Source organism: Pecten maximus, chromosome 5, assembly GCF_902652985.1.
Source record: "Pecten maximus chromosome 5, xPecMax1.1, whole genome shotgun sequence".
NCBI classification, from domain to species: Eukaryota; Metazoa; Mollusca; class Bivalvia; order Pectinida; family Pectinidae; genus Pecten; species Pecten maximus.
Window position 1 is genome coordinate 29,841,623 of NC_047019.1, and position 25,273 is coordinate 29,866,895.

The 25,273-nt window shown below is 35.3% G+C and overlaps 1 protein-coding gene across 1 annotated transcript; it reads right to left on the reverse strand.

Annotated features, from left to right (window-relative positions):
• Positions 1–20,966: 20,966 nt before the first annotated feature.
• Positions 20,967–22,391, reverse strand: LOC117328399. Its single transcript, XM_033885928.1, has one exon. It carries the CDS (start codon positions 22,389–22,391, stop codon positions 20,967–20,969), a length of 1,425 nt encoding a protein of 474 aa, XP_033741819.1.
• Positions 22,392–25,273: the final 2,882 nt, after the last annotated feature.

The window sequence follows — 25,273 nt, forward strand, 5'->3', positions numbered from 1 at the left end:
GAATATATCTCAAAGACATTAGGGTTATCTTAATTTGTATTGTAGAATATATGCTGCAAAAATTGGAATCTCTTAAGTCAAATGCTAACTGAAACTGATGAAAGTATCGTAAAAGATGAATAATAAAACGTCTTTGTCAACGAGAAAAATAAATTTCTTTACTGGCAGAGACGTTGAAAATGGCATCAATTAAATGGAAGGAAGAGTAGCGATTCATGATATATGTTCAAATTGTGTTATAAATGCCATTTGGTAATTTAAATAGATCCCCTCACGGCTTCATTGGTCAACAAAACGAACCTTATTGTCCGAGTCACTATGATAGTAAAGGATGTTAGGATATCAGTTTTGCGTGGAATTTCTGTGTTATATGAAATTTGTATAAACTCATCGTCATCTATATTTGGCAAAACAAGCGCCAAAACTAGCTTTGCTGTAGTGAAAATAATTCATTTATCCATTCCCTGAAGGGTCAACCGGTAAAATGAAAACGAAGAAACAAAACAAAATCGCAAAAACTAGAATGAAATTACTTTTGTTAAGAATACTAGACTACCGTAATAAGATATGGTTGGGTTAAAGTAATAAGTACCAAAAAAAACTGAAATCGTCAAAAATTGCCAGACAATAACACGTAATCTAAGATTCTGACTGATATTGCAGTAGTCAGAAACTAATAGAGTTTATGTAGAGTGCTCCATATCCTAGACGTGGTATTGTGAATTTAATATTGTCAGTCGACTACCTGTTGTTGTATTGATACATTTGAATTGGAATCCTCGAAAATCAATTTGTTTCCTAAATATAAAACATGAAGTATCATATGCTTAGTGTTTGTTTTAAAACGCACGCACAGCAAGGGGAAGGCAAATCTGTCATTGCCATTGTTCAACTCTGAGTGAGGTAGGATAGATTTAATCGCATATAAGAGTTTTTTTCACGTTTGTATGCTTTGGAATCGGTCTCTCGTAACTAATACGATGACATTTCATACTGTGAACTCTTCAAGTCGGTATATGAATAGCATATTAATCCTAAATGCGAATAGATCTTGTTTTCAATCGACATTTTCCCTAATTGATTCTTGTGTCAGATATAGCTGCTCCAATGCATCTGTGATCGGAAGATTGCGACCGGCCCGTACGAGCCATGAATTAACACCATTTATAAAGCATGCACATCTTTATCATGATCAGAAGAAGTCTGATTACGCCATGTCCAACTTTCATTATTTACGAAAACAAATTCGATATTTCCTGTGTTGGTTTTTTTCCCAGGAAGAGTGTATCTTTCATCAACATATAACAGAAGTGGTAATGATTGATATATAACTTTCATCAGCCAATCAGAAAGCTAGATCATTAGGACAAAGTTATAACAAGAGGAAAACTTGTGTAAGGTTAATATAGGATCCCTACATACCTGATAATACACTCGTAAACAAATTGACACATGCACTGAAAGTCAACGGCGGAGTGTACTTTTATAGTCTTGTGACACTAGAGGTGCTCTGTTATGTATTCCATTACATTTCTACTGATAGTTTCATGGACTACGTTTGTACCCTGGTAGTACTGCTGTTCTTCCTAAGAGTTTGTCAGGATACAGCCACGGACTGAATTTAAAATAAGTAGTTTCTGACATGTTTAAACTGTGTATTTATCATTGGCTACGTCCGAAACACCTGAATAAGTCAAGGCATTTTATAGTGTGTCTAACACAACTTTAAAAAGGCCATACTTTGGTATCAAGAAAGAACCCAAACAGTATATATTGGTTCGTTGGGCTCGAGTATTCTTGTAATCATGAACACTCCACCTTCAAATTAGCACCAGTTTGCAAACATTGTAGTGCAATGACGAACATGGGGCGAAAGTTAAGTATATTTTGGGGTACGAAACTTGGATTTTAATCGTGACAACCAGATTTCCTTGAAAAGCTCGTACGTAGATTGGCAATAGTGATTATTCTATGCAAATCAAATGCAACTACCGATAGGAGGATATCTGAGTTGCCAAGTTCATATAAATTCAAAGTACATTTTTGTAAATGTTATATGGGTACATGGATTATACAATTTATTGTGCTTAAGAGACATCAAAATACGGTATAAAATTCAATGTACATAAAAAGAGACGAGATTTTGGGGTGCTGAATTCATTTCTGCCGTAAAACTATCTGTTAAAGACACAGTTTATTCACTAAGGATGAAAAACTGCCGGCGATAAACGCTTCACTCTCATTATTTTCCAGTGCTAGTAATACAACAAATTGTACAGCTTGAATAATGTTATATAATGAAAACTGTTGAAAACCTGTACTTTTTATGACCGCTACACATTAAATCCTTCAAAGGAATATCGTGATCTTTGTAAAATCTTCAATGTTTTGCTTCGTCATTCAGAAGTAAGGGCCGTTGCCAATATTGGCTGTAGTTTCAAGTAGGAGTTATATACTAAAAAGTAATGCCAAATTTGCATACATAACAAGGGACATGGATCGGCAAGTTGTCGCAATATCTAAATGTCGGGTCTCAGCGTTGTCTCCACAATGTCTAGGACTATGGAAGTTCTCTCCAGGTCTACCTGTTTCTCCTAAGATTGCTCCTCCTCCCGGATATCGACAACTGGCGAAAAGATTAACAGCACAAGGTTTCGAGTGATGCAGGGTGATGGGGATCCAAGGGTGCATTCCACTAGTGACATATGCAAATATTTTACATGGGCGCATTCATTGGATAACGGCGATTGTGTAATAAAAAGTGATGTGGTTTTTCTTTGGACATTACTTTCTTTAAAAGGTACATCATCAATGCTTGCGAGAGAATAGATACCAATGTTGCATTTCGAGTATTTTATAGTCTACGTGTTTAAACAGTAAAAAAAACACTAACGAGAAAAGGCTGTTTGTTTTAGTGAGGAACTTGTAGGTTAACATCGAAATATAGTTTAATGTAGTTTTAACACAGAGCAAGAGACTAAAATATGATCATTTAATTAAGCTTATAAGTCTGTGAAATAAAGAAGTTTGTTGTGAACGCTTTGCATAATGTTCTGTTAACATCGAAATGTATTTTAACGTACATGTAGCTTCTACGAATCGTCGGATACCCACGGTTGATTAAGTGAGGCGTACTGTTGGGTAATAAACCATTGGTATCCGACGATGGCTTCTACAAAGAGTGGTCAGATGTGAGATATTAATTATATTGGAAACTTTAAGGAAAGTAGTCTCGTAAATAAAGAAGTTTGTCACGAACGTTTTGCACAATGACCTGTTACCGTATTCGGTCCTATTCACTTGTATTAATTTGATATGCATAATACATGTACATACCTAATTGAGCAAACTATTAGGTTGGTGCAGCCTCCCTTCATTTTAACATCCAGTCCATTTTGATTTCTTACCTACGCCATTTACCCCTAGATTTATTGTTGAACCATGGAATGATTAAACTGTCATGTCGCAGTTATATTTTATATTTTCATTATGTGATATGATACTTCATTCATATTTGAAAGGTGAAACACCTCCGACAAATAGCATTTTTTTCATCAATTGAAAACACGAACGAGTAATGGCGATCGCACTAAGAAACAAGGAAGGCCACAAGTGTTAACGTCTCCTGAAAAGAAGGAATTGGTGTAAATTATATTATGAAACGAATAAAGGGAAGGATTTCAATCGGAGAGTGCATAGACAGATGACTGATAGTTTCATGGACTACGTTTGTACCCTGGTAGTACTGCTGTTCTTCCTAAGAGTTTGTCAGGATACAGCCACGGACTGAATTTAAAATAAGTAGTTTCTGACATGTTTAAACTGTGCATTTATCATTGGCTACGTCCGAAACACCTGAATCAGTCAAGGCATTTTATAGTGTTTCTAACACAACTTTAAATAGGCCATACTTTGGTATCAAGAAAGAACCCAAACAGTATATATTGGTTCGTTGGGCTCGAGTATTCTTGTACTCATGAACACTCCACCTTCAAATTAGCACCAGTTTGCAAACATTGTAGTGCAATGACGAACATGGGGCGAAAGTTAAGTATATTTTGGGGTACGAAACTTGGATTTTAATCGTGACAACCAGATTTCCTTGAAAAGCTCGTACGTAAATTGGCAATAGTGATTATTCTATGCAAATCAAATGCAACTACCGATAGGAGGATATCTGAGTTGCCAAGTTCATATAAATTCAAAGTACATTTTTGTAAATGTTATATGGGTACATGGATTATACAATTTATTGTGCTTAGGAGACATCAAAATACGGCATAAAATTCAATGTACATAAAAAGAGACGAGATTTTGGGGTGCTGAATTCATTTCTGCCGTAAAACTATCTGTTAAAGACACAGTTTATTCACTAAGGATGAAAAACTGCCGGCGATAAACGCTTCACTCTCATTATTTTCCAGTGCTAGTAAATTCAACAAATTGTACAGCTTGAATAATGTTATATAATGAAAACTGTTGAAAAGCTGTACTTTTTATGACCGCTACACATTAAATCCTTCAAAGGAATATCGTGATCTTTGTAAAATCTTCAAAGGAATATCGTGATCTTTGTAAAATCTTCAATGTTTTGCTTCGTCATTCAGAAGTAAGGGCCAATAATATATATAACAAAAACGACAATAAAATCGGAACACATGCGGAAATGGCACAGTTTTTGTGTACACGCGTACACTGTAGGTAGTGTATCGTTCGAACTGTATTAATCTTTACTGAAAATGTAAGAATGTGATTCGATTGAATCAATGGTTAGGATTTCTATCGTGATATCTATTGATTGCAGTTGACCATTTATCGCTCAACAGCTTAGACTTATTGATAAATCACATTAGTATCAATTCAGCGAAATGCGGCCGAATGGGGTAACGCTAAGAAACCTTTTTCAGTACGTTGGTTGCAGCATGCAGAAGATCGTGATTTTCTTGACGGATAATATTGAATTTTTTATTTGGTTTTTATTTTATTTTTGCATTAAAACCTCGGCATTTTAACGTTGCTGTTAATCTCGGCTGAAGTCCACCATATGTGTGTTCTTCTGTATGTAAATCTCTCCCAGAACGCACTGCGATCAAGGTCACGTAAATAATGGTGGTCTCTTTCATAGGCAGGGATATTCAAGGGTTTGTAACTTCTTGGCTTCATTACGACAATTTTTGACTATAAAATCATTTTTTTTATTTGTATGTCTTAAACAGGCATACATATATGGACTAGTTGTCATTGGTTGTCAAAATAATAACGATTCATTACACTCTGTCGGCGGTGTAGCATCTTAAATGTTGACGAAAGTAAATAGCTTAGTGACAAATCTTGAGCTTTTGCAATTGTTTTTGTCAAACCCGTCGGTGATAATCCAATAGAATTTCAAGGCGTCATATGACGTCAATGTAACCTTGATGCAATCTCGCATGTTATTAGTATTTTATTATATTTACATAAACCTATTAAACGTTTATGCTGGTAATTAGTCTTATTTGTGATACCTGACTTGGAAATAAACGTGTTGCTTTGGTTTTGAATATGGAGACAGCAAACGAATTGTGATTTTTTAACTGGAATCTGTGGCGAATTCTATCCCCTGCATTCCGTTTCCTGGTTGTTATGCAAGAAATAAATGGTGCAATATGTTTCTACTATTGTAGAATCAATTACTCCCTAAAACAGTGAGTTGCATACTAGACATTCGTCTACATCAAAATTATGAATCATACAATGTACGTAAAAGTACATCAACACCAGCTTTTATGACTAAAAGTCACGCCAGATTATGTGTATTCAGTCGGCGACTTTACTGCTACCCTTGTACTTAAAGTCCGAAATAACAGTAATTTGTGTACGAACTGATGTCAGTATTTCTGTCGCATCATATTGGCATAAATGGCCGGTACTAAGGGGAGTAATGCTGGTGTTTCGGTACGAATGTGGTATTTACCTGGAGACTACCGTTTCTAAATGTCTAGACCGGAAACTGTGACTTTCTTTAGGACAGTGCGAAATGGCTTTCCTCCGATTTCAAAATGTGTGTGCTGCAGATATCACTTCATGTTGCTACTATCTCTAGCTTGTATTAAGGTAAAACATATCTTTTGTATTACATAAAAAACGAGGATTTGTATGACATATATCAACAGGTGACGAAAGCTTGTAACGAGCTTAATTAACAGGTGCGCATTTTATTGAATACTTAATGACGAAGACTTGTAACGACTTCAATTAAAAGGTAAACTTTTTGCTGAACACATCATTATTGACATTTACAAACTATTTGGAATTCATTCAGCTCTGTGCAGTGGTTTTACGAACTTTTAACAGTGATAGGATTCCATTCCGCATCTGGTGTGAAAATAAATGCACGTGAGGACTTGTTTTAAAAGGTTCGTTATGAGGCGTGGTGTGACACAGCTAGTTAGCTGTCGTTAATGTAACTCTCGTTTGTGCTAAAGCGGACAGCTACATCCGTTAATTGTTGTCGGCAATTAGGTTCCATCGATCCTAACTGTTTGTTAAAGTAACACTCAGATAATTGGTTTGTTTTAATGTGTTCGACAAACTTCAAAGTACATAAATTTAATTTACCCAAAAATGCATTGACTTAAAAACAGAAACTCCACTTGTCAAGTATTTAACAATTTAGTAAGGCAATATAGTGAACTAATTGTAGAGACAAATGCCGTGCTAGCAGTTATCAGTGGTCGTGTATTATTGAATTACATTTCATCACACTCCTCATCTTTTGCAATATATTTTCCTGGACCAGTTTGTGTGTCATTTGAGGTATAAATGGCTTACAAATTTTTTTTTGTTTTGTTTGTTTTTTGTTTTTGTTTTTTTACACCAAAACTTTTAGAAATGAAGAGAACCCTATTTTTTGTTTTTAAATTATTCCTTCCTTTGATCTCTATAGTTTGCAGATAATAAGTTTTCAGATACCGATGAAAACCATATCAAACCCACGTAATGGTGTCTATGGATTACTGGATCCACTCAAGGGTTATGTCGAATTAGCGCCATTCTGGTTATACAGTCTAAATTCAAGATGGTGCCAACGGAGACTTTAGGAAAGAGACCAGTGGTATAACACCAGTGGTTTGATTGAATCGGTAAAGACAATCGTGTTATCAATTGTTTGGTCAAGGACACCAGACGACACCTTTGAAACAAACTTAGTTTATTATTGCTGTAAAATAAATAAGTTATTTCAAGTTCGGTAATTCTACAAATTAAATAACCTGCATACTGCTGATCCACTCCAATGAATCGGAAGGAAATTAAATTCCGTAATGAAACAAAAGATCGCCGGCAATTCACATAGCGTGGACTATCTATTCTGATGTTGCCGTCACGAAAGAAGCAATCTATGGCCCATATTGCATAAACGTTTACAAATGGAAAATAGTTGATGTCAAAACAGAGAAAACATAGATATATGCACATATGATATATTTCGATACCTCAACATTTCACGTTGCCTTTTAGCGATCATTGAATGACGTTAGCTTGGCCTAAACCTAGACATGGTCTGGAGTACTTAGAATAGATCAGCAATTCATGACAATCATTTCTTAACATTACGCTTTATTCCATACATTTGGCACCCATGAATTTCACGAAGAAATGTTGGTGGACTGTATGAGTGTACTGTGTGTGCGAGTGCTGGCATTACTGTTTACAAGCTTGCTATTGAATATTAATCATCATTTAGTCTAACACTCTTTTCAACTGAAGCATTTATAAAATGATAAAAAGATGATTTGTTGACGTTAGCAATTTCGGAATTTAAATTGTCAGACCATAATATTTCCCCTCGGTATGCTTGGATTGCATGTGTTCCACCTATACGTTCAATTAGCAGGATAACTGGCGGAGTTACACATTATACTCTAAATATGTTCTATTATGTGATTGTATTGATCAGTTTTGTTTGAAACGTGGTGCAAATTATGGCATGATTTAGTTGTGTACTATACGTAAACGTTATGTCAGATGATTGTCAATGTCAGTGTGCCCAAGGTCGGTTAATGTTTACTGATGTTTAATACGCGGCATTCATTTGCTATCAGTTGACAAAAACACTAATTGAATCTGAGATGGAAAACCACTAATGAGATGTTTGTTTTGAGGTAATTCACTTCATGCGAAAAAGTAAATTAAAAACCTGTCAAATATTACCATATGTTTACAGATGTACTCCACGTGGTAATTGGCTGTTTTAAGGCGTATTTGATACTTGTAGTAAACAAAATATCGACACTCAAAAATTACGTTCACGTATATTTATAACAAAGAATCTTGTATGATAGATTCGAAGATAGTGTTAATACAAAATGGTCGAAATTCAAAAGTGTTCGGTCGGTCAAGCAGACTGTTGTATTGAATAATTATACAAAACAAATTAGCGCCATTCACTAAAATAAATGTCGGCATGATATCGAATTCGTAATTCTATCTAAAAATCAATAAAACAATGGCAAAATCTTAACATAAATGATAAGACCATGTGTTCTGGAGGGAGAAGCGTCTTCTACATATCGGCGTATTTAGTCAAATCCGGGATAAATAACATTCTCAAAATGAGAAGTGAGAGCAAGACATAGTAGAGGCCCTAAAGTTAATGTTGTTATAGAGGAAGTGACTGAGGAAACTAAAACATGTTAAAGAAATATCTAGATAGAGAAGTGCAATACCCCTGATATTCAATAAATATCACAATTTTACATGTTGAATTTCAAACGACGTAAAATACATGTCATTTGCATTTAGACCGAATGGGCATCTTGCGTTTACAACATTACGGCATAAAATGTCAAAATCACGTATATTTTTCTTGTCCCGTTATTTATGATTTTAACCATACCAAGTATTTAGCGTTCAGGTCCGCGGTCTTTCTATCGATGACAGAGTAATTTCCCTTGGAGTAAAAAAAATTATATATAATTATTGAAAAATGTCTATGGTGAGTTAAAGCCTCTATTTTTGTTTATAAATATAAAACTTTATCAACGTGAACCAACCCTGCGCGCGCCGGTATGGATCACCTGATGATGAAGTAAAACGCATGGGTTTGTTTTTCAAATGCCGACAAGATTCACTACCAATTCGTGGTCGTTTTTCACGTTTAACCTATCTTTATTTTTTGTCTAACCGACTCACGTTAGCCCGTGAGTTGTAGAGGTTATTGTGATTTTAGTCCAATCCTTTGCTTTCGCGGCAGCAACCAGTACGTTTGATCCACTTTGGGCTTCTGATGCTTGGCTTTGATCGCCGGTCTGCCATTCTTCAAAATCAATCCCGGTTTGCGAATGCGTTCATGAGATATTTTCCGCGGTTCATTTACATATAGATAGTGGAGCACAGCATCAGATATTACCCGTAATCAGTGGGTAGTTTTACGGTGTTAATTGCAATTTAAAATAACTACAGTATTGATTCACAAATTATATCATAATTAGGTTATATTTTCTATCATTCAAAATATTTTTGAAATTGTCATAATTTATATGTTACGAAAACAGAAAGCTTTAAGTAAAGAAACGATATGATTAACCTGAATACTTTTAATTTCATAACTATTGATTATTCGGCATGTAATGCATCTATCATTGTTATCACTTTGTCACAAGGTAATAACCTAAACCATAGGCATTATCCTACCAAATCTCACTTTGGTAAATAAGCAATAGTATTCGTCTACTATACAATTTTCTACAACTATAAAAGTCCCATGAAACTTACTGTTAATGTGTGTGGTGGATAGATTGTTTATCGCCATCATTGATTACAATATTTTATCAGAATGGTTAACTCGGATTTATGACGAAAACGTCCACTCTAGAGCCATCAATAACATATGTAACATATTCTAATATGGAATATCGGATAGCATGACTGACCTTAGAATAAAATTGCAATTATATGCAATTTCAAGTGTTAAGTGTGTAGCCAGGCATTCTGTACAAAATTTGGTTATATTTATATCCTACAATGAACTGAACGATGACTTTTATTGAAGACGCTGTACAGTTTAACCATGTGTAATATTATCATAATGGTACATATATCGGGTCACGTGACAGTAGTGCTCTTACCAAATCTCTAAGGATGTATGTTTGTGAGAACTGCTTTGACAGAAAATACATAGACTTGTTTGGACACTAAATTACTGATTTGAAAAGAAAGTAAATTAGATTATGTTAATTATTGAGTAACTTCGCTAGCTAAATTACCCGGAATTTACCTGATTAGGGGTCAGAGCTTTGTCTGAGTTATTGACTCTCGTCAAGCAAGAATAGGAATCTAATATACGGACTACTGACAATACTACAGAAAGGCAATACCATTGACTTGTCTGTTCGCCAGATTGCTTTCCCAACATGTGTTTAAATATGAAAGAAAATTATACGGAGTTGCTGCACTTGGCTGTGTCTGATCGAGTTAGACTATAGACACCATTAATAGTGTCGGCGCAGGAGTACTTACGTACTATTATATATTACAAGCAAGCCGTCATTAGTGTTAAGTTTTAAGAAAGGTCGTCAGAGGAAGCGACAATTTAATACTGTGTGTTTATGACTTTTAAGAAAGGTCGTCAGAGGAAGCGACAGTTTAATGCTGTGTGTTTATGATACCGGGAAATTTCACTTTCGGTTGGTGAAAACTTTAAACATAACAACCATAAATGATTTCTTAACTTATATGCACGGGTTTAGATTTGATGAAATAAATCAGATTGACATGTTTTGATGACTGGTTTTGCATTGAATGTCTATCTTTTCTACGACAATGACCTTTTCTTCACAGACTATTGGTTAAACATCTTTAGCAAGTGGTGCCTGGTGTCTTAAATAAGGAAAATCGAACAACATGAAAAGATTTTCAAGTTGATGCATTTGGTTATTGATACTGAGATAATTACATTGGATTTGCCCTTGATTACGTCATCAACTTTACAAACCACTTCGTGGTATGATGAAATGCTGATGTGAACCTTGATTACATAATTTACAAACTATTTTGTAACAGAGAGTTAATCTTTTATTGTGAAATATACAAGGACCATGTTATTTATATTTACATTCTATTTGTAGCAACATAGTCTATGATGTATACAACCTATGCATACTTTGTACAGACTAAACATGACACATCGTGAGAACATATTTATATAAGATCTATACTGAACACAACATGTCCGCCTGTCTTAGTTATGTACATGTATTTATAGATAAAAGATATTTCCAAATTTTACGTTTGAAGATTTATTTGTGACGAGGATATGACAAAGATATGACCCAGAAACAGAGCACGTGTCTATTGTTTATTGTGTAAGTGGTTATTGTATGGTAAACTTATACATCACTTTTGGTACTTTATTAGGCGTATATTAACGAAATAATTGATGAACTTTAACTGTTAACGTTTTAGCAGATTAGTTTTCGCTTCACCTTCAACATCCGATGGTTGTGGAAAGCATAGCTTTACGCTTTCCAGTGCAAGTCATTCGGGCCTACGTCAAATGTTTGATATGTATATAGAAAGATGTTTGGAGTATCCCGTGTAACCATGCATTCTACATTGACATGTATTAAGGACTGACGTGCAAGATCCTTCCAAGGAACCGATTACAATATCGTACACCTGTAACATTACATGAGGCAGTGGTAGGAGGGTAATTTCTATAGCAATTGATGTAGAGGAGGAAAAAATAGAAAAAAAAAGCACATCAATCTTTCCTGAAATCAAGCCATGAACATAAATCTTGTGAACTGTTTTTACCTCATATCCGGTAAACAATGTATCGTATGTACTGTGAGTACTGTGAAACAAAGGAGACGACTTCAAAGCTATTCATAACTGTTTCTATTAGTGATACCAGCCATCTCCATGGTATCCTTCTCATTGATTCCAAAATATTTAACAACTTGTACTTTTGTTTGCGAGAGACCTACATCTGCGCCGACGACAGAGGACGTTATAAGGAGCTGATGTGTACGGTCGTTAGATCATATGAGACTCGCCGCTGTAGAACTGGAGGGTTGCTCTGAACAGTCGTCTCACATGGAGAAGTGCCGTCTTAAATTGATCTTCTGTCCCGATGGCGACATTTGGGACACACGAAGGCGGCTATTTTGTCTCTCTTGCTTGGTCTTTGAGTTTTTGTGATGCCCCCCGTGGCTGGCTAGATATCTCTGGTTAGCTTGTTGTTAAAGCCGAGGAAGTGTGTCTGTTATCTGTTTACATGTTTAAACATACAGACAACAGACTTTCACAGTAGTTGAGTTCTACTTCCTTAATGGTGACATACCTTTCCCTGCTACGTAAACATTCAGAAAGTATGACAGAACTTTTGGGATAAATAGCTATATGGTAATTAAATGATACGCTTATAGTACAAATCTGTTTAGAAAACCTTTACGTTTTAGATAATTCTCCATTTAGAGATTTTCCTTTAATTTGTGTTGATACCAATGTCCCCAGGACAAGTTTGATATTCGGAAACTTTTGTTAATGAGGATTGCTGTTGTCTTCTGTCCTGGATATTAACGATTTGCGCTAGCTAGGTAAAGGTTCAGATTATAATTGTATAGATATAGAATTGAAGTATTTTTATACTTGATTTGTTAGATAAAGCAAGACACTGTGGTGTCCCTGATATGTCAATGGCAGCACCTCCATTGTGTCAGAATTTCATCAGAAATACCAAATCCGTCCATATTGTTAATATACAGCAAGTAAGTTAGAGAGGAAAACTGACTTCATACGATATTTTTTACTCGTAGCATTATTAAATAAAGATGTAAATTAAATTAAAGCGTTAAAGTCTATTAGGTTATCCGTCTACTGGGTTTCTGATGAAGCAAGTGAATTCGTATTTCGCAATACAAATATGTGCTTGAAGCAGTAGTAAACTAGAGTATTATTTAATACAATGTATTTCGTGACTCGTCCTACTGTTTTATTTGTACATATCGTAATGATATAGTCATGCTACTGTGTACTGAGAGTGATACTATTATAAGTGTATGTCAGCAGGTATATATTTCAATTTACGTTTACTAAGGCGTACTAAGTATAGCAGGCATTTAAGTCGAGACTACTAGTCTCACCATACGGTAACATTTTTTATTACATTTTTACCAGTGAAATATCAAAAATTATTCATTCTATAAAAGTGATATTTTTCATTATATCATATTTTTCACTAAGTGAAAAATATCACTTTTGCTGATTTGACCAATCAAATTAATGATTAGAAAATACCAAAAGAATTGATCAATCAGAAAGCCCGACATATATGTCAGCACCTGGACAGGGAGAACTACTTTTTTTGTATGCAAACTTTCGCTGTAGGCCTAGTTAGCATACGGGGTAGGTTTTTCGTTGATAAAAAATGTAATAAACAGAATATCTAACAGTGTCTTCAGTAATACCAAATATATTTCACTCGTGTGGCTAACATTTTGATATTTTTCACTCGTGCTGCGCAGTCGTGAAAAAAATCAAAATTTTAGCCCCACTCGTGAAATATATTTGGTATTACTGAAGACACTGTTAGATATCCTCTATATACTTCATTACATTTAAAACACACACTATTACAGGATGATGCCACACTATATAAACACCAGCTGTAGAGAGTGCGTGCAAATAGTCACCATCAGTGCATGCTGTCTGACAAACACAATTGCATGCTGTCTGAAAAACACAATTGCATGCTGTCTGAAAAACACAATTGCATGCTGTCTTTTAGGCATTATTACATGTTGTCTAATAAACATCATTTCATGCTGTTTAATATGCATCATTGCATGTTGTTTTTAAACATCATTGCATGCTGTCTTATAAACATCATTGCATGCTGTCTTATCAACATCATTGCATGTTGTCTTATAAACATCATTTCATGCTGTCTGATAATAGACATCATTACACATATTGACTTTAGTATTGTAGGGTTTTATCTCGGCTTTGTTTTAAGCTAATGTCGAACATCAGATTATCAATAGTCACTTTTGTTAACATATCTCAAAGTCACTTTTTATTTCATCAAATGGAAGAATAATAAAGGACATGGTGACATAGTCACAGCTGCCTGTTTGTCTTCATCAATGTCAAAGTGATAAAACCCGTATCGATTACAAAAAGATATCAAAGTGAACTTTTCTCTAGTCCAGAACAGGAAAGCAGCTTTGTATGTATCCTTTACACATACCAAGACATGACGGGGCGCGGAATCCGGTGGAGGGACGGGGATTTATGTAGACATTGTTTTAAGCTAATGCTCGCAATGCTGCAGTCTTATTGCCTTTTTGTGACATGTTTATCTGCATTGTTAATGGAGTAAAGAAGTCACCTACACTTTTAAGGCGACTAATATGTTCCTTTGTAATATGTTACTTGTAATGTTCTGATGAATTTCAAAAATCATGTTATTTTAGGTAGGCATTTCTACGCTACTGGTGCATGATTATTTAAGTACATGTGTCTCCATACTTTCATGGAAAGTGCACGAAAGTTATTGTCGAGTACTATAATCCCATTTCTAGTGCTTTCCCAAAGGAACTATGCTTGCCTTTAGTGTAAAAGCACCACGCCTCTTTCAAATTCTCCTTTTCTCCTTTAGTTAAAATTTCACTGAAGGCCATCACTAACAAATGCGAAACATGTGAGATAATAAACCTCAATTCCTTCAGTGAGTAAAGCTAACGATCCATCTTTTATGTGCAAGCATTTTACTTCTGGGCATTTATAGCGGTTGAAGATGTGTTCGCAAAAACGTTTGTAACAAGGCAGTCGTAAAAAGCGCTGGTGGTATCTGGATGCGATATGTATATTTGGGACATTGTTCCTGTTTCCGGTAGGATAGCAGATCAGTGTTTACAGGTGTTTTCGGTGTATCCTGTGATGGCGGTAACGGCTTGTTTAAACACCACCAGATGGGCTACCGTCGTAACTGACAGCTCTAATTAACTCTATACTGGATGCTTTCTCCTAATAGTGGCTCCTAAGGAGGGATTTACCTCATTCAAGATTACAAGCGAACGTGACGACATCCCCCGTATTGTTGTGTTTAGTTTGGTGCCTTCCTTCCCTGTGGATACATATGGCGGAAGTCATATTGGATATTTTTTGTAAATATTTCAGATACTTAACGAAATATATTGATCATAATTCAACATATTGCACTACAGGATTTAAATTAAAGTGTTTTATGATATGATTCATAGCGACAAAACAAAAGGACAAAGCTAGGTTCAAATGCCGATAGAATAAGACAAAACTAGATAATGAAAAGGCTAAAACAGGCCCCGAAAAGAAAGAATCGACAGATGATGATATGGTTACATATCAAGCAATGTTATAATTACGGAGTTTTAAACCAATTATAAAGCGTGCTTGCATTCAAGTTATGTAAGGTGTATTGATGGCCAATATCTTGTATGTTATTTGAAACCATAAATATAAGCTTTAAAGTGAAGGCAATGACGAACTCTCCATACTGCTAAGCTGAAGTCATTCGCATATAGAAAAAAAATCGACCAACATTGGCATCCTGGTTATACCAAGTTGATTGTCGACAGCAATGTGTGTTATGGGACAATGCACTGTTTTACTAAAACATCAATACCATGTATATATAGCATTGCACGTGTATCGAGACATTATATCATTATAACGAAATTGATGCACCTATTGATAATAGTGCCCCTCCATGGAAGACTACTGCGAGTGTCATTAAGCTAAACAACGCGGTGATTAACCAGGTAGAAGGGTGGCGTAGTTGTAACACACACGCCTATCACCTGGCGATACAGGTAAACGGACACCTGTTGGTAGACATGATTAGGTTCCACTAGACCATATAACCGATTGACAATAGTTACAATGCATTAAGTGTTTGTGATGATGATGCTTAGTTTGTGAAGATATGCCATAATGTATATGAAAATAAACTCTGCTATGTATTTCCGTATATTCCAACGTATGCATCATGCCAAAGTAGTGTCGCTGAGACCGTCCTCATATCAGACTACCTAGACGGTTATGTTGATGACACACAGAGTCTTATAGTGATCTTACTGACGTGAACTGTGCTCATCTCTTGTTACAATATCGATTATATTACCCAATAAATTAATCCCCTACTATACCAAACTTAATAAATAGCGCCAATTACTCCAAATTACCAGATTAATCCTTTTAATGTCATTTATATTTTGTAAGTGTATATGTAGATTGGCTTTTTTATCGCTAACTAACGTAACTATAGCAATCATTTCTATTCCCCTTGACATACGATGAGCTCCCAATAGGAGAATTTATATGATAAAACCTCTTGACTACACCAATTCTATCGAGTTATACGGTAATGGTAGCCCCGATAAAACAACCCGTTCTACACAGGGACATGATTGTATTACTACGGTTGTTAGGAAAGAAATAATACTTGGTTTGTTTACAACGAATAGTTTCATTCGTCAGGTATCTAATACGCTGGGCACGGTGCTGAAAAATCAGACAAATATAGGATAATGCATTACAAGGTTTTTAGAAATGGTTTGCTGTATAGACATCAGATCAGAAAGGCTAGAATTGGTTCCTGTGAATTCCTAAATACGTCATATTTAGCTCCACCACCATGTAAAGTAAACACTTCTTCTATTTTACACGGAGTCTTAATTACTGTCTCCAATAACTCATCAACATTGTACGTATTGTGACCGTCAGTTCCTTGGCTTGATGACCGGAAGCAGGGGATGACATTCCATTCTACGGCAGATGCTTTCTATTCTGTCAATACGGTTTATAGATAGCTTATAGGCTGGGTTCACTTTTCGACACCCTTCGGTCCCCTTTCCATAATACGAGATCAGATGCTCCAACAAACAAACCGGTAATTAGGCACAACATGAACTATGGCTCTGAAAACCTTCGATGATCTACTTCAGGCAGTGCAAAGTTATTATTTAAAAGCCACCAAGTAATCAATCTATTTTCCAAACTCGATAAAATAATACCGATTTGTATATGTTACAAGTCTGGACGAAATTATTCACTTCATCCCATCGCAGCCGATTACGACGCATCAATCTATTAAATCACGCGCATGATATAATTATTTGTTACTTTTACTGCATATTCTCTATCTTTTAATTTACTTGTTTATTTCAGTGTGCATTAGGTAAACTGCTCTTTAAATAGTTTATCGCCACATGATTTCTCCCCTTCATTATATGACGTCCTTTTTAGCATTATCATCACTCAACTCGGCACGGTGCGTTCGCTAATAGCTATGTTAAAGTTAATATAACGTGTTGATAGCTTTCTACAGGATTTTGTTGACCAACTGTCTATTTACACCTCTAAACTATCTTTGATCTGATGCTTTAATGGTGTATATATAGTAATTTCAGAACTAACAGGAGGAAAGGGTTTATAGCGAATTAATAACATCATACATTATGTGTGGTTCACTTTCATTAAAAACATGCCTGACGGATTGAAGGTACACATAAATAACTATTCATCGTTTACTTCTCTTCTTCTGTATACAGTTATTGATTTGCATAGTCACCCTTAATTGTATTTAACATTTAGTGGTGTTGATAATCGTCACATCATTATTCTATAACTATGTTGTGCTGAAAACGATCTGTTATCGGATTTGTCGGTGCATGTTACTTTGGTTTAATGGGTTGTTCTCGTTCAATTGTCGCGCGATTACTGAACGTGTTTCATTGTTTTGTAGGGAGGGGGTTGTGGGAGGGGGGGGGGGGGGGGGGGGGGGGCATTAGATCTCACTTAAATATATGGAACCCACGAAGCCTTTATACGATGTCTTAATTAAGAAATAATTAACGATGATTCGTGTATTATTGCAGGATATACAACGAGGACGAGGATATTTTGCAATTAAATTAATAACGAAGGCCGCAGGCCTGAGTTATTAATTAAAATTGCAAAATATCCGAATATTAGATATTTAAAATTGTGACAGCCGTGACTCACGACCGTGCATTATTGGCACGAGAGTGGGTTATTGGAAAATAATACATGGTTTTAAACCAATCAAAACCGGCGTTACATAGCAAACATGGTAGAATTAAGAAATAATTAACGATGATTCGTGTATTGTTGCAGGATATACAACGAGGACTCGGATATTTTGCAATTAAATTAATAACGAAGGCCGCAGGCCTGAGTTATTAATTAAAATTGCAAAATATCCGAGTCCGAGTTGTATATCCTGCAACAATACACGAGTCAAAGTTGATTATTTCTATTCTACCATGTACTGTTTAGTTCTGAGATCGACCTCTTTCTAATAGAAAAACAGCAAAGAAACCCCGAGAAAACCTTGTAATTTATTTCTTGAGTATTGCATTATTTGTTGTCGAAATATACAGGCAATACAGTACTACGATAAGAGCATCTATCATATGGCATTGATTTTGAAAATTTAAAAAAAAAAAGGATAAAAAAGGGGGCCTCCGTAGGATTCGAACTCGCGTCTTGATAAAAATTTATTGAAAGACTAACCCATTAGCCCACTATAAAACGGGTGAATATTAGATATATAAAATTGTAACAGTCGTGACTCACGACCGTGTATTATTGGCACGAGCGTGGGTTATTGGAAAATAATACATGGTTTTAAACCAATCAAAACTGGCGTTACATAGCAAACATGGTAGAATACAAGATATATTTAGTTTAACAATATTTTATTCAGTATTCATACAAGCGTTCACACATTTTTAATAATTGTGATGGGATACAAGCTTAAGCTTATATCTTCAGCTTAGTAGACTCTGACTCCGTTAAAATTAGCGTAAAGCAGTGAAAAAGGGCTCAACGGATTAATAAGCGCGGGAATCAGTAACATAATCATGACGTCGTCTCTTTATGACGTTACCGGAACGTCAACCAGACGACGCCATTTTGAAAGGACTGATTAACGAAATGTTAGCGTTTACTCCTGTTACCCGATGACCTCTGTAAAAAAAATCTAATGTCAGTTGAGTGTTTTGTCAAAAACAAAACTGAAGATTGCGCAAATAATTGGATATTTAACCTCTCCAAGAGGTAAGCTAACAACAAATGGCTGAAGCGTACAGTTCCTATAGAACAATCGACCATGTGATTACTAGGCTATATCTGTGCTATAGATATGTTCTAATAAATTTCAGCTATGAATGATGGAATAATCTATAATTTACCTTGAAACACTTTCAATCCCCATTTGGTATTTTTCTTCGTCGCTTTGGCCTGTCGATTTTTCTCGATCTCTTGCAAACAAGATTCATGGAGCTCTGGAAAGCGTTTCGGTTGTGTGTATGGAGTAGGCATAGACAGCTGACAGTCTTCAAGTGTCTCGTTCATTTCCCGATTGGCTTTTTGAGGGGAAATGTCATCAGAAGCAGATCCAAAAAATGATAATATTGCATCGAGTTCGGTATCTCCGATGGGTTTATAATGGTTCTGTTCGATATCCAATCCGAAAATATCATCAGGATTGCCGACGTTGAACGACATATTGATAATATTGCAAGCAGACGACGTCAAAAGTAGTTCTACGTGTATTACGTCATAAAAAATGACGTAATTTTTTTCGGGCTATGAAGAAATAACCTTAATTTTCCAACCAATGATAATGAGTGTAACAGATGAAATAAAATTATTAATCTGTAAACAGTGAGCATCTTTCTTAGTGTGTAAAAAGAACATATCTCCTTTAAAAAAATATTTGGTATGCATTTTATTCCATGTTAATTTTAATTTATGTATGTTGAAATTAATTAAGCCCTGTATAAGATTAGTCACGGTTACTCACAAAGAAGTCTAACAATCACTTCCTTAAGTTTCACATATAAAAAAAATAATGAATATAAAGTTTCAGTGTATTTTCTTTGAAATGTGTTGCGAATCATCCTGGTTTTTATCGTCAATTAGTCTATTTTACTATGAATACAAATTTAAATTACATGTTCATTTACAGATAATCCAGAAAAACTGCCCAGGGCCATGAAACATGGACAAGAAATGGAAGCTGTTGCCAAAAAAGAGTTTTTTGAATCAAACAAGACAAAACATCAGAACTTAACTGTTGATAACAGTGGCTTTTTCATACATCCACAAAAACCTTTTTTGGGAGCTAGCCCTGATTTGTTAACTTCTTGCACTTGTTGTGGAAAGGGGGTTGTAGAGATAAAATGTCCTGTTATCCCACCTTGTTCTAAATGTACCACAAAAATGTGTTCCTGTCCAGACAGACGTTTGAAGTGTTTTCAATATGTAAATGGTCAACTTTCTTTAAAGGAAAACCATGCATATTTTGGCCAAATTCAAGGGCAAATGGCTGTAACAGGACGACATTTCTGTGACTTCTATGTATATACTGCATATGCCACATATCAGCAGAGAATTCAATTCAATTCTGCATTTTGGATAAATATGTCCAATAATTTGGAGTATTTCTTCAAAAAGTACATGATTCCGGATATGCTCAAAATGTCCACTACAGACTTCGGAGCAGCAAATGTCAACGAAGATGTAGAGGACATGGAAACTGAGGATATATTTGGAGAAACATATTTTTGTCCATTATGTCACCAGAAAATTTTGGAAGATGAGAACATCAATAGTTTTGGGGCAAGGAGTGTGTGCTGTGACTTGTGTGATAAATGGTATCATTTCAAGTGTGTCAAAATGACCAAATCTTCTCTTAAGTCCCTAGGTGACTGGTTATGCCCAACATGTATGTTTGTTTGAAAGTGATATATGGTTTTTGCATTTCATATATCTTGCCTATATTGTGATGATTCATCTAAAACTGTAAAACCTTAATCTGTACACTATCTTTGTATGCATGTGTAAAACCATAAACAAACTGTCACATGTTCACATTAATAACGGTTGTAGCAATGCAATTAAATACTTAACAAGGTTTATTTGCTATACCTTGGTAAAGGAGGATACAGATTACAGATACCTGCTACAACCAAAACAACATCATCTAAATGATGTAACAATGTTAATGGTAGTTCATTCTTCAATATTCGAAAGTATTTCATTCTCCTAATGGCTTGCTCAATGTAAATTCTACGATTTGCAATTTGTTTGGTTTTCTTTACTTCTTCTTTTGTGAACTGTGCAGTACCACGCCTACCAGGGGGAACAAGTAGTTCAGCTTGCAGAAGTGCAAGGTCTTCAGCGATTGGAAACCCACGATCAGCAAGAACTTTGTCAAAGGGTTCTATTATATCAAGAAAACCACAATGGTTAGTAATATGCTTATCACTTGTTCGTCCACCCCATCCTTTTGAAACAAAGTTAATCATACCTGCTGGGGTGATACTAATGAAGTACTTGGCAGTGTTGTGATGTTTGTAATCACTCCATGTATTTGCTCGTACTGAAAGATTTTGTGGAGTCTCCAGAAATATTTCTGTGCAATCAATGATGTGCCTTACATACTTATATGTCAAATTCTCAAATGAGGGGGGTAAATTTTGCCTCACAACATCTTTTGGTGGATTGAACACTAAAGTTCCAAGAAATTTGGCCAACAGTTTGGTCCAAGTAGTAAATATATTTGAAACAGTCTGTTTTGAAATCCCAAATTTCAATGCAAGTTCCTGATTCAGTGTACCCAATCGTATTTTCATCAGGGTCATCAACATTTCATCCTTGGATGTAAGACATCGTCTACTAGTTTTTTTAGGGCTTCGTTTGTACCTAAGAGGGTTACAGACAAACTTTACAAATGTGCCACTATGCCAGTATTTCATGTGTGTTATACTGGGCTTTATGACATTGAAGATGGCATCAAAAGCTTTAATTGTTGGTATTCCTGTATGAAATTTCATGTCTTTGTCATTCAAGATACTATTGTATCCAAAAGGCTTCTTCACCTTTTCCTGATAAATATTGTTCAATTTTACCAGTTCTTGACTTAGAGTTTGGACTTGTTTTTTCAGATATTTTATCTGAGAATCTTTGTCTAAACATGATGAGCAGCCTTTGTCAACATCAACATACACATGATCATGATGGACAATAGTGCTGTCTGCTTCAGCTTCGATGTCATGTTGATGTATAATGTTGTTGACTGTAGTTTTGTGACTGTCTTGTTTTTGTTTTTTTGGTTGAGGTGAATCTAAATCTGGAATAATCATCCTAGTTTTTGGAGGCTTACGAGGTGTTATCTTTTTGATGGTCTCATACCCTAAAAGGAGTGTTGGAATTGGATTTTCCTCTGAAGGAAAACCATTCTCAAAATGAGAGGAACAGATTCTTGAGTCTGTATTGGGTTCCCATATTTTTGTTGGATTTCTTGGGTTTCTGCGATTGACGGCTTTTGTCCAAAGCATGCAGAGGGAAGATTCACTTGGGAAAGAGAAAAGTTTAAAAGGAGGCTTGCATGTACATGGGTCAGTACCATAGTTACTTGAATGAATCACACACAACCTACTTTTCCAAATGTTTAGTCTGTATCCACCATTGGAGCACCCACTAATGCAACACATTCGTTTTGACATTGCTGGATATGATAATGAAATAAACCAAAAGAAAAGCAAAGATAAAATAAGCATACATGCACATTTACAATAAAGTGATAATGTCACAAACATTTATTATCATATTATTACTCTATGTATTTTGTCTAAAACAGATTGACAACAAAGTGATGTCAATATGTAAACTTCTATTTACAGTGAAAAATGTCAATATTTCAATGCAATGCATTAACATAGTTTATTACACTGATAATCTGTATTTGTTCATTATCACAACACAGTTTTAGCAAACAATGTGCTTGTAAAGATTCTTAACAAGGAATGTAGTTATAACAGCAAGCAATCAAATAGCGTTGAGCAACATGCAGTGCAATGATGCAGGCAAGTAGGAGTTTAAAGCTGGCACGTTGACAAGATGAGAAGTTTGAGAATGGTTCAAAGTTGAATCTAGCAAAACATTTAAGCAGATTGGCACGATAAGCATGTTTTAACACATGGATGACATGTTGTTGCATAGGTTAAATGGTGCTGACATGGATACAGGTGCTGACATGGTTAGTTCTTGGAACAATAAGCATTTTTTACCACATAGATGACATGGTGCATAGGCTAGATGATGCTGACATGGATACAGGTGCTGACATGGTTAGTTCTTGAAACAATAAGCATTTTTTAACACATGGATGACATGGTGCATAGGCTAGATGATGCTGACATGGATACAGGTGCTGACATGGTTAGTTCTTGAAACAATAAGCATTTTTTAACACATGGATGACATGGTGCATAGGCTAGGTGATGCTGACATGGGTACAGGTTCACTGGTAGGTAGAACAAGCAGGCTATAGTTAGATGTCAATCAAACATGCATGTTTGTATCTGTATGATACATAGCAGTATGAGTATGCAGTCTAAAATCCACCACCACAAATATCTGCAAGTCAATATAATATATTGTAAATATGACATATTGTATGGTATTGTTAGTAGTAACAAGACAAATTTGTAGGTATGTATATATATAAATAGTGTTAGTAATTATACAGTACATGCATGTATATATACATGTAATAGTGTTAGTAGTAACAAGACATAACGTGTATTATAGATATACATGTATGTGTATATATAATAGTGTTTGTAGTTACAAGACTTAATGTCTGTTTTAGATATAATAGTGTTTGTAGTCACAAGACATAACTGAGGAAGTTATATAATTAATGGCCATTATAAACAGTACCAATCACTGAATTTATGAATAATAAAAGTCTGTTAAAAGATTCAATTTGCCTTGTATATATACTTTGCTTTTTACTTAAAAATGAATTAAACTTTGTTATACTTTGAAAAGTGAAATGTTTTCTTTTCATTGGTGTCGATTCATTTCGATAGTAAGGAGGAAGGACTATGTTCAGCTTGATTTCCTCGAGATATGTGTCTGTGTGATGAACCGTGGTGACCAACAAAGTATAGCATCCAAGTTCTATGATTAAATGTAAGACCCATAATTTAGGCCATAGGGTATAAGACCCATAATTTAGGCCATAGGGTAAGCAATGCACTTGTCAAAATATACACAAAACCATACACTAGACTAGTGACGTGACCCTCTGATTAAGATCGCCAGCCAGCCAAGCGGGTCAGGCCAACAAACGATCGTAATTTGTCATGATCATTGTAATATTTTTATTTGGTGGCATAAATAAAACAGAAAACTCTTCCAGTTAGTGTTATGAACAACGAACAGTTTATACCTTTCGATTGTTAAAGAACAGCGGCTCTAATCTGTAAACTATCGACCACCAGCCATGTGTATTGAATGGAATCCGGAAGTGTCTTTACTCCGACCAAAGGGCACGTAACTCTAAAATTCCAATATGGCGGCTTTATGTGGATAGGTCTATACCCGCTGTACTTGGGAACCATACTTAATGCGAGACGGAAATTGTGGATTGTGAATATATTAATGAATTGAAAACGTAATTAGCACATTAAACAAAAATGTTCAGTCTTTCTTTTGAACTGGTGTCTTTACGTAGATTCACTGGAACTATATTATCTTAGCAACCACGACAGCCGTAGTTACCAACGTCGCAACACATCACGACTTTTAATTTCTTCGTACGGTATTTCAACGAATTGTTTGATGTAAATATATACATTGAACGGTGTTTTTATTGTGTTAACGGTGGTATGAACGCAATGGGATACAGACATATCCATATATAGAGAATACATGGTCAATGTCTTAAAATATAAGCTGTATTTTGGCGAGCCACTTTTGTCTTCCTGTCCCGAGCCAAAATACAGCTTATATTTTAAGACACTGACTATGTATTATATTTATCCTGCAATAATAAAAAGAATAATCATCAAAAATAATCATTTTGAAGTGAAACGGTGTCAAAAATGACAGAAATATGTTCGACTTTTAAACGTTGTTTCACTTTGAAGTAGGTCAGTCGAATTGACGCACGTGCTAAGATTTCAAAATACAACTGTTTTCCGTCACTGCCGTGTAATAATGGTATAGGCTACAGCAAAAATATATACGGTGGGTGTATTCCGACAATGCGGTGACAGTTGCAGGATAAATGTCTGTTTCCCATTGCGTTCATACCACCGTAAACGCAATAAAAACACCGTTCAATGCATATATTGATTCCTTTCCAAAGTACTTACAAAAGCAACTAACATATACATATGGTGAAAAGAATAAATTGTAATATCTTATT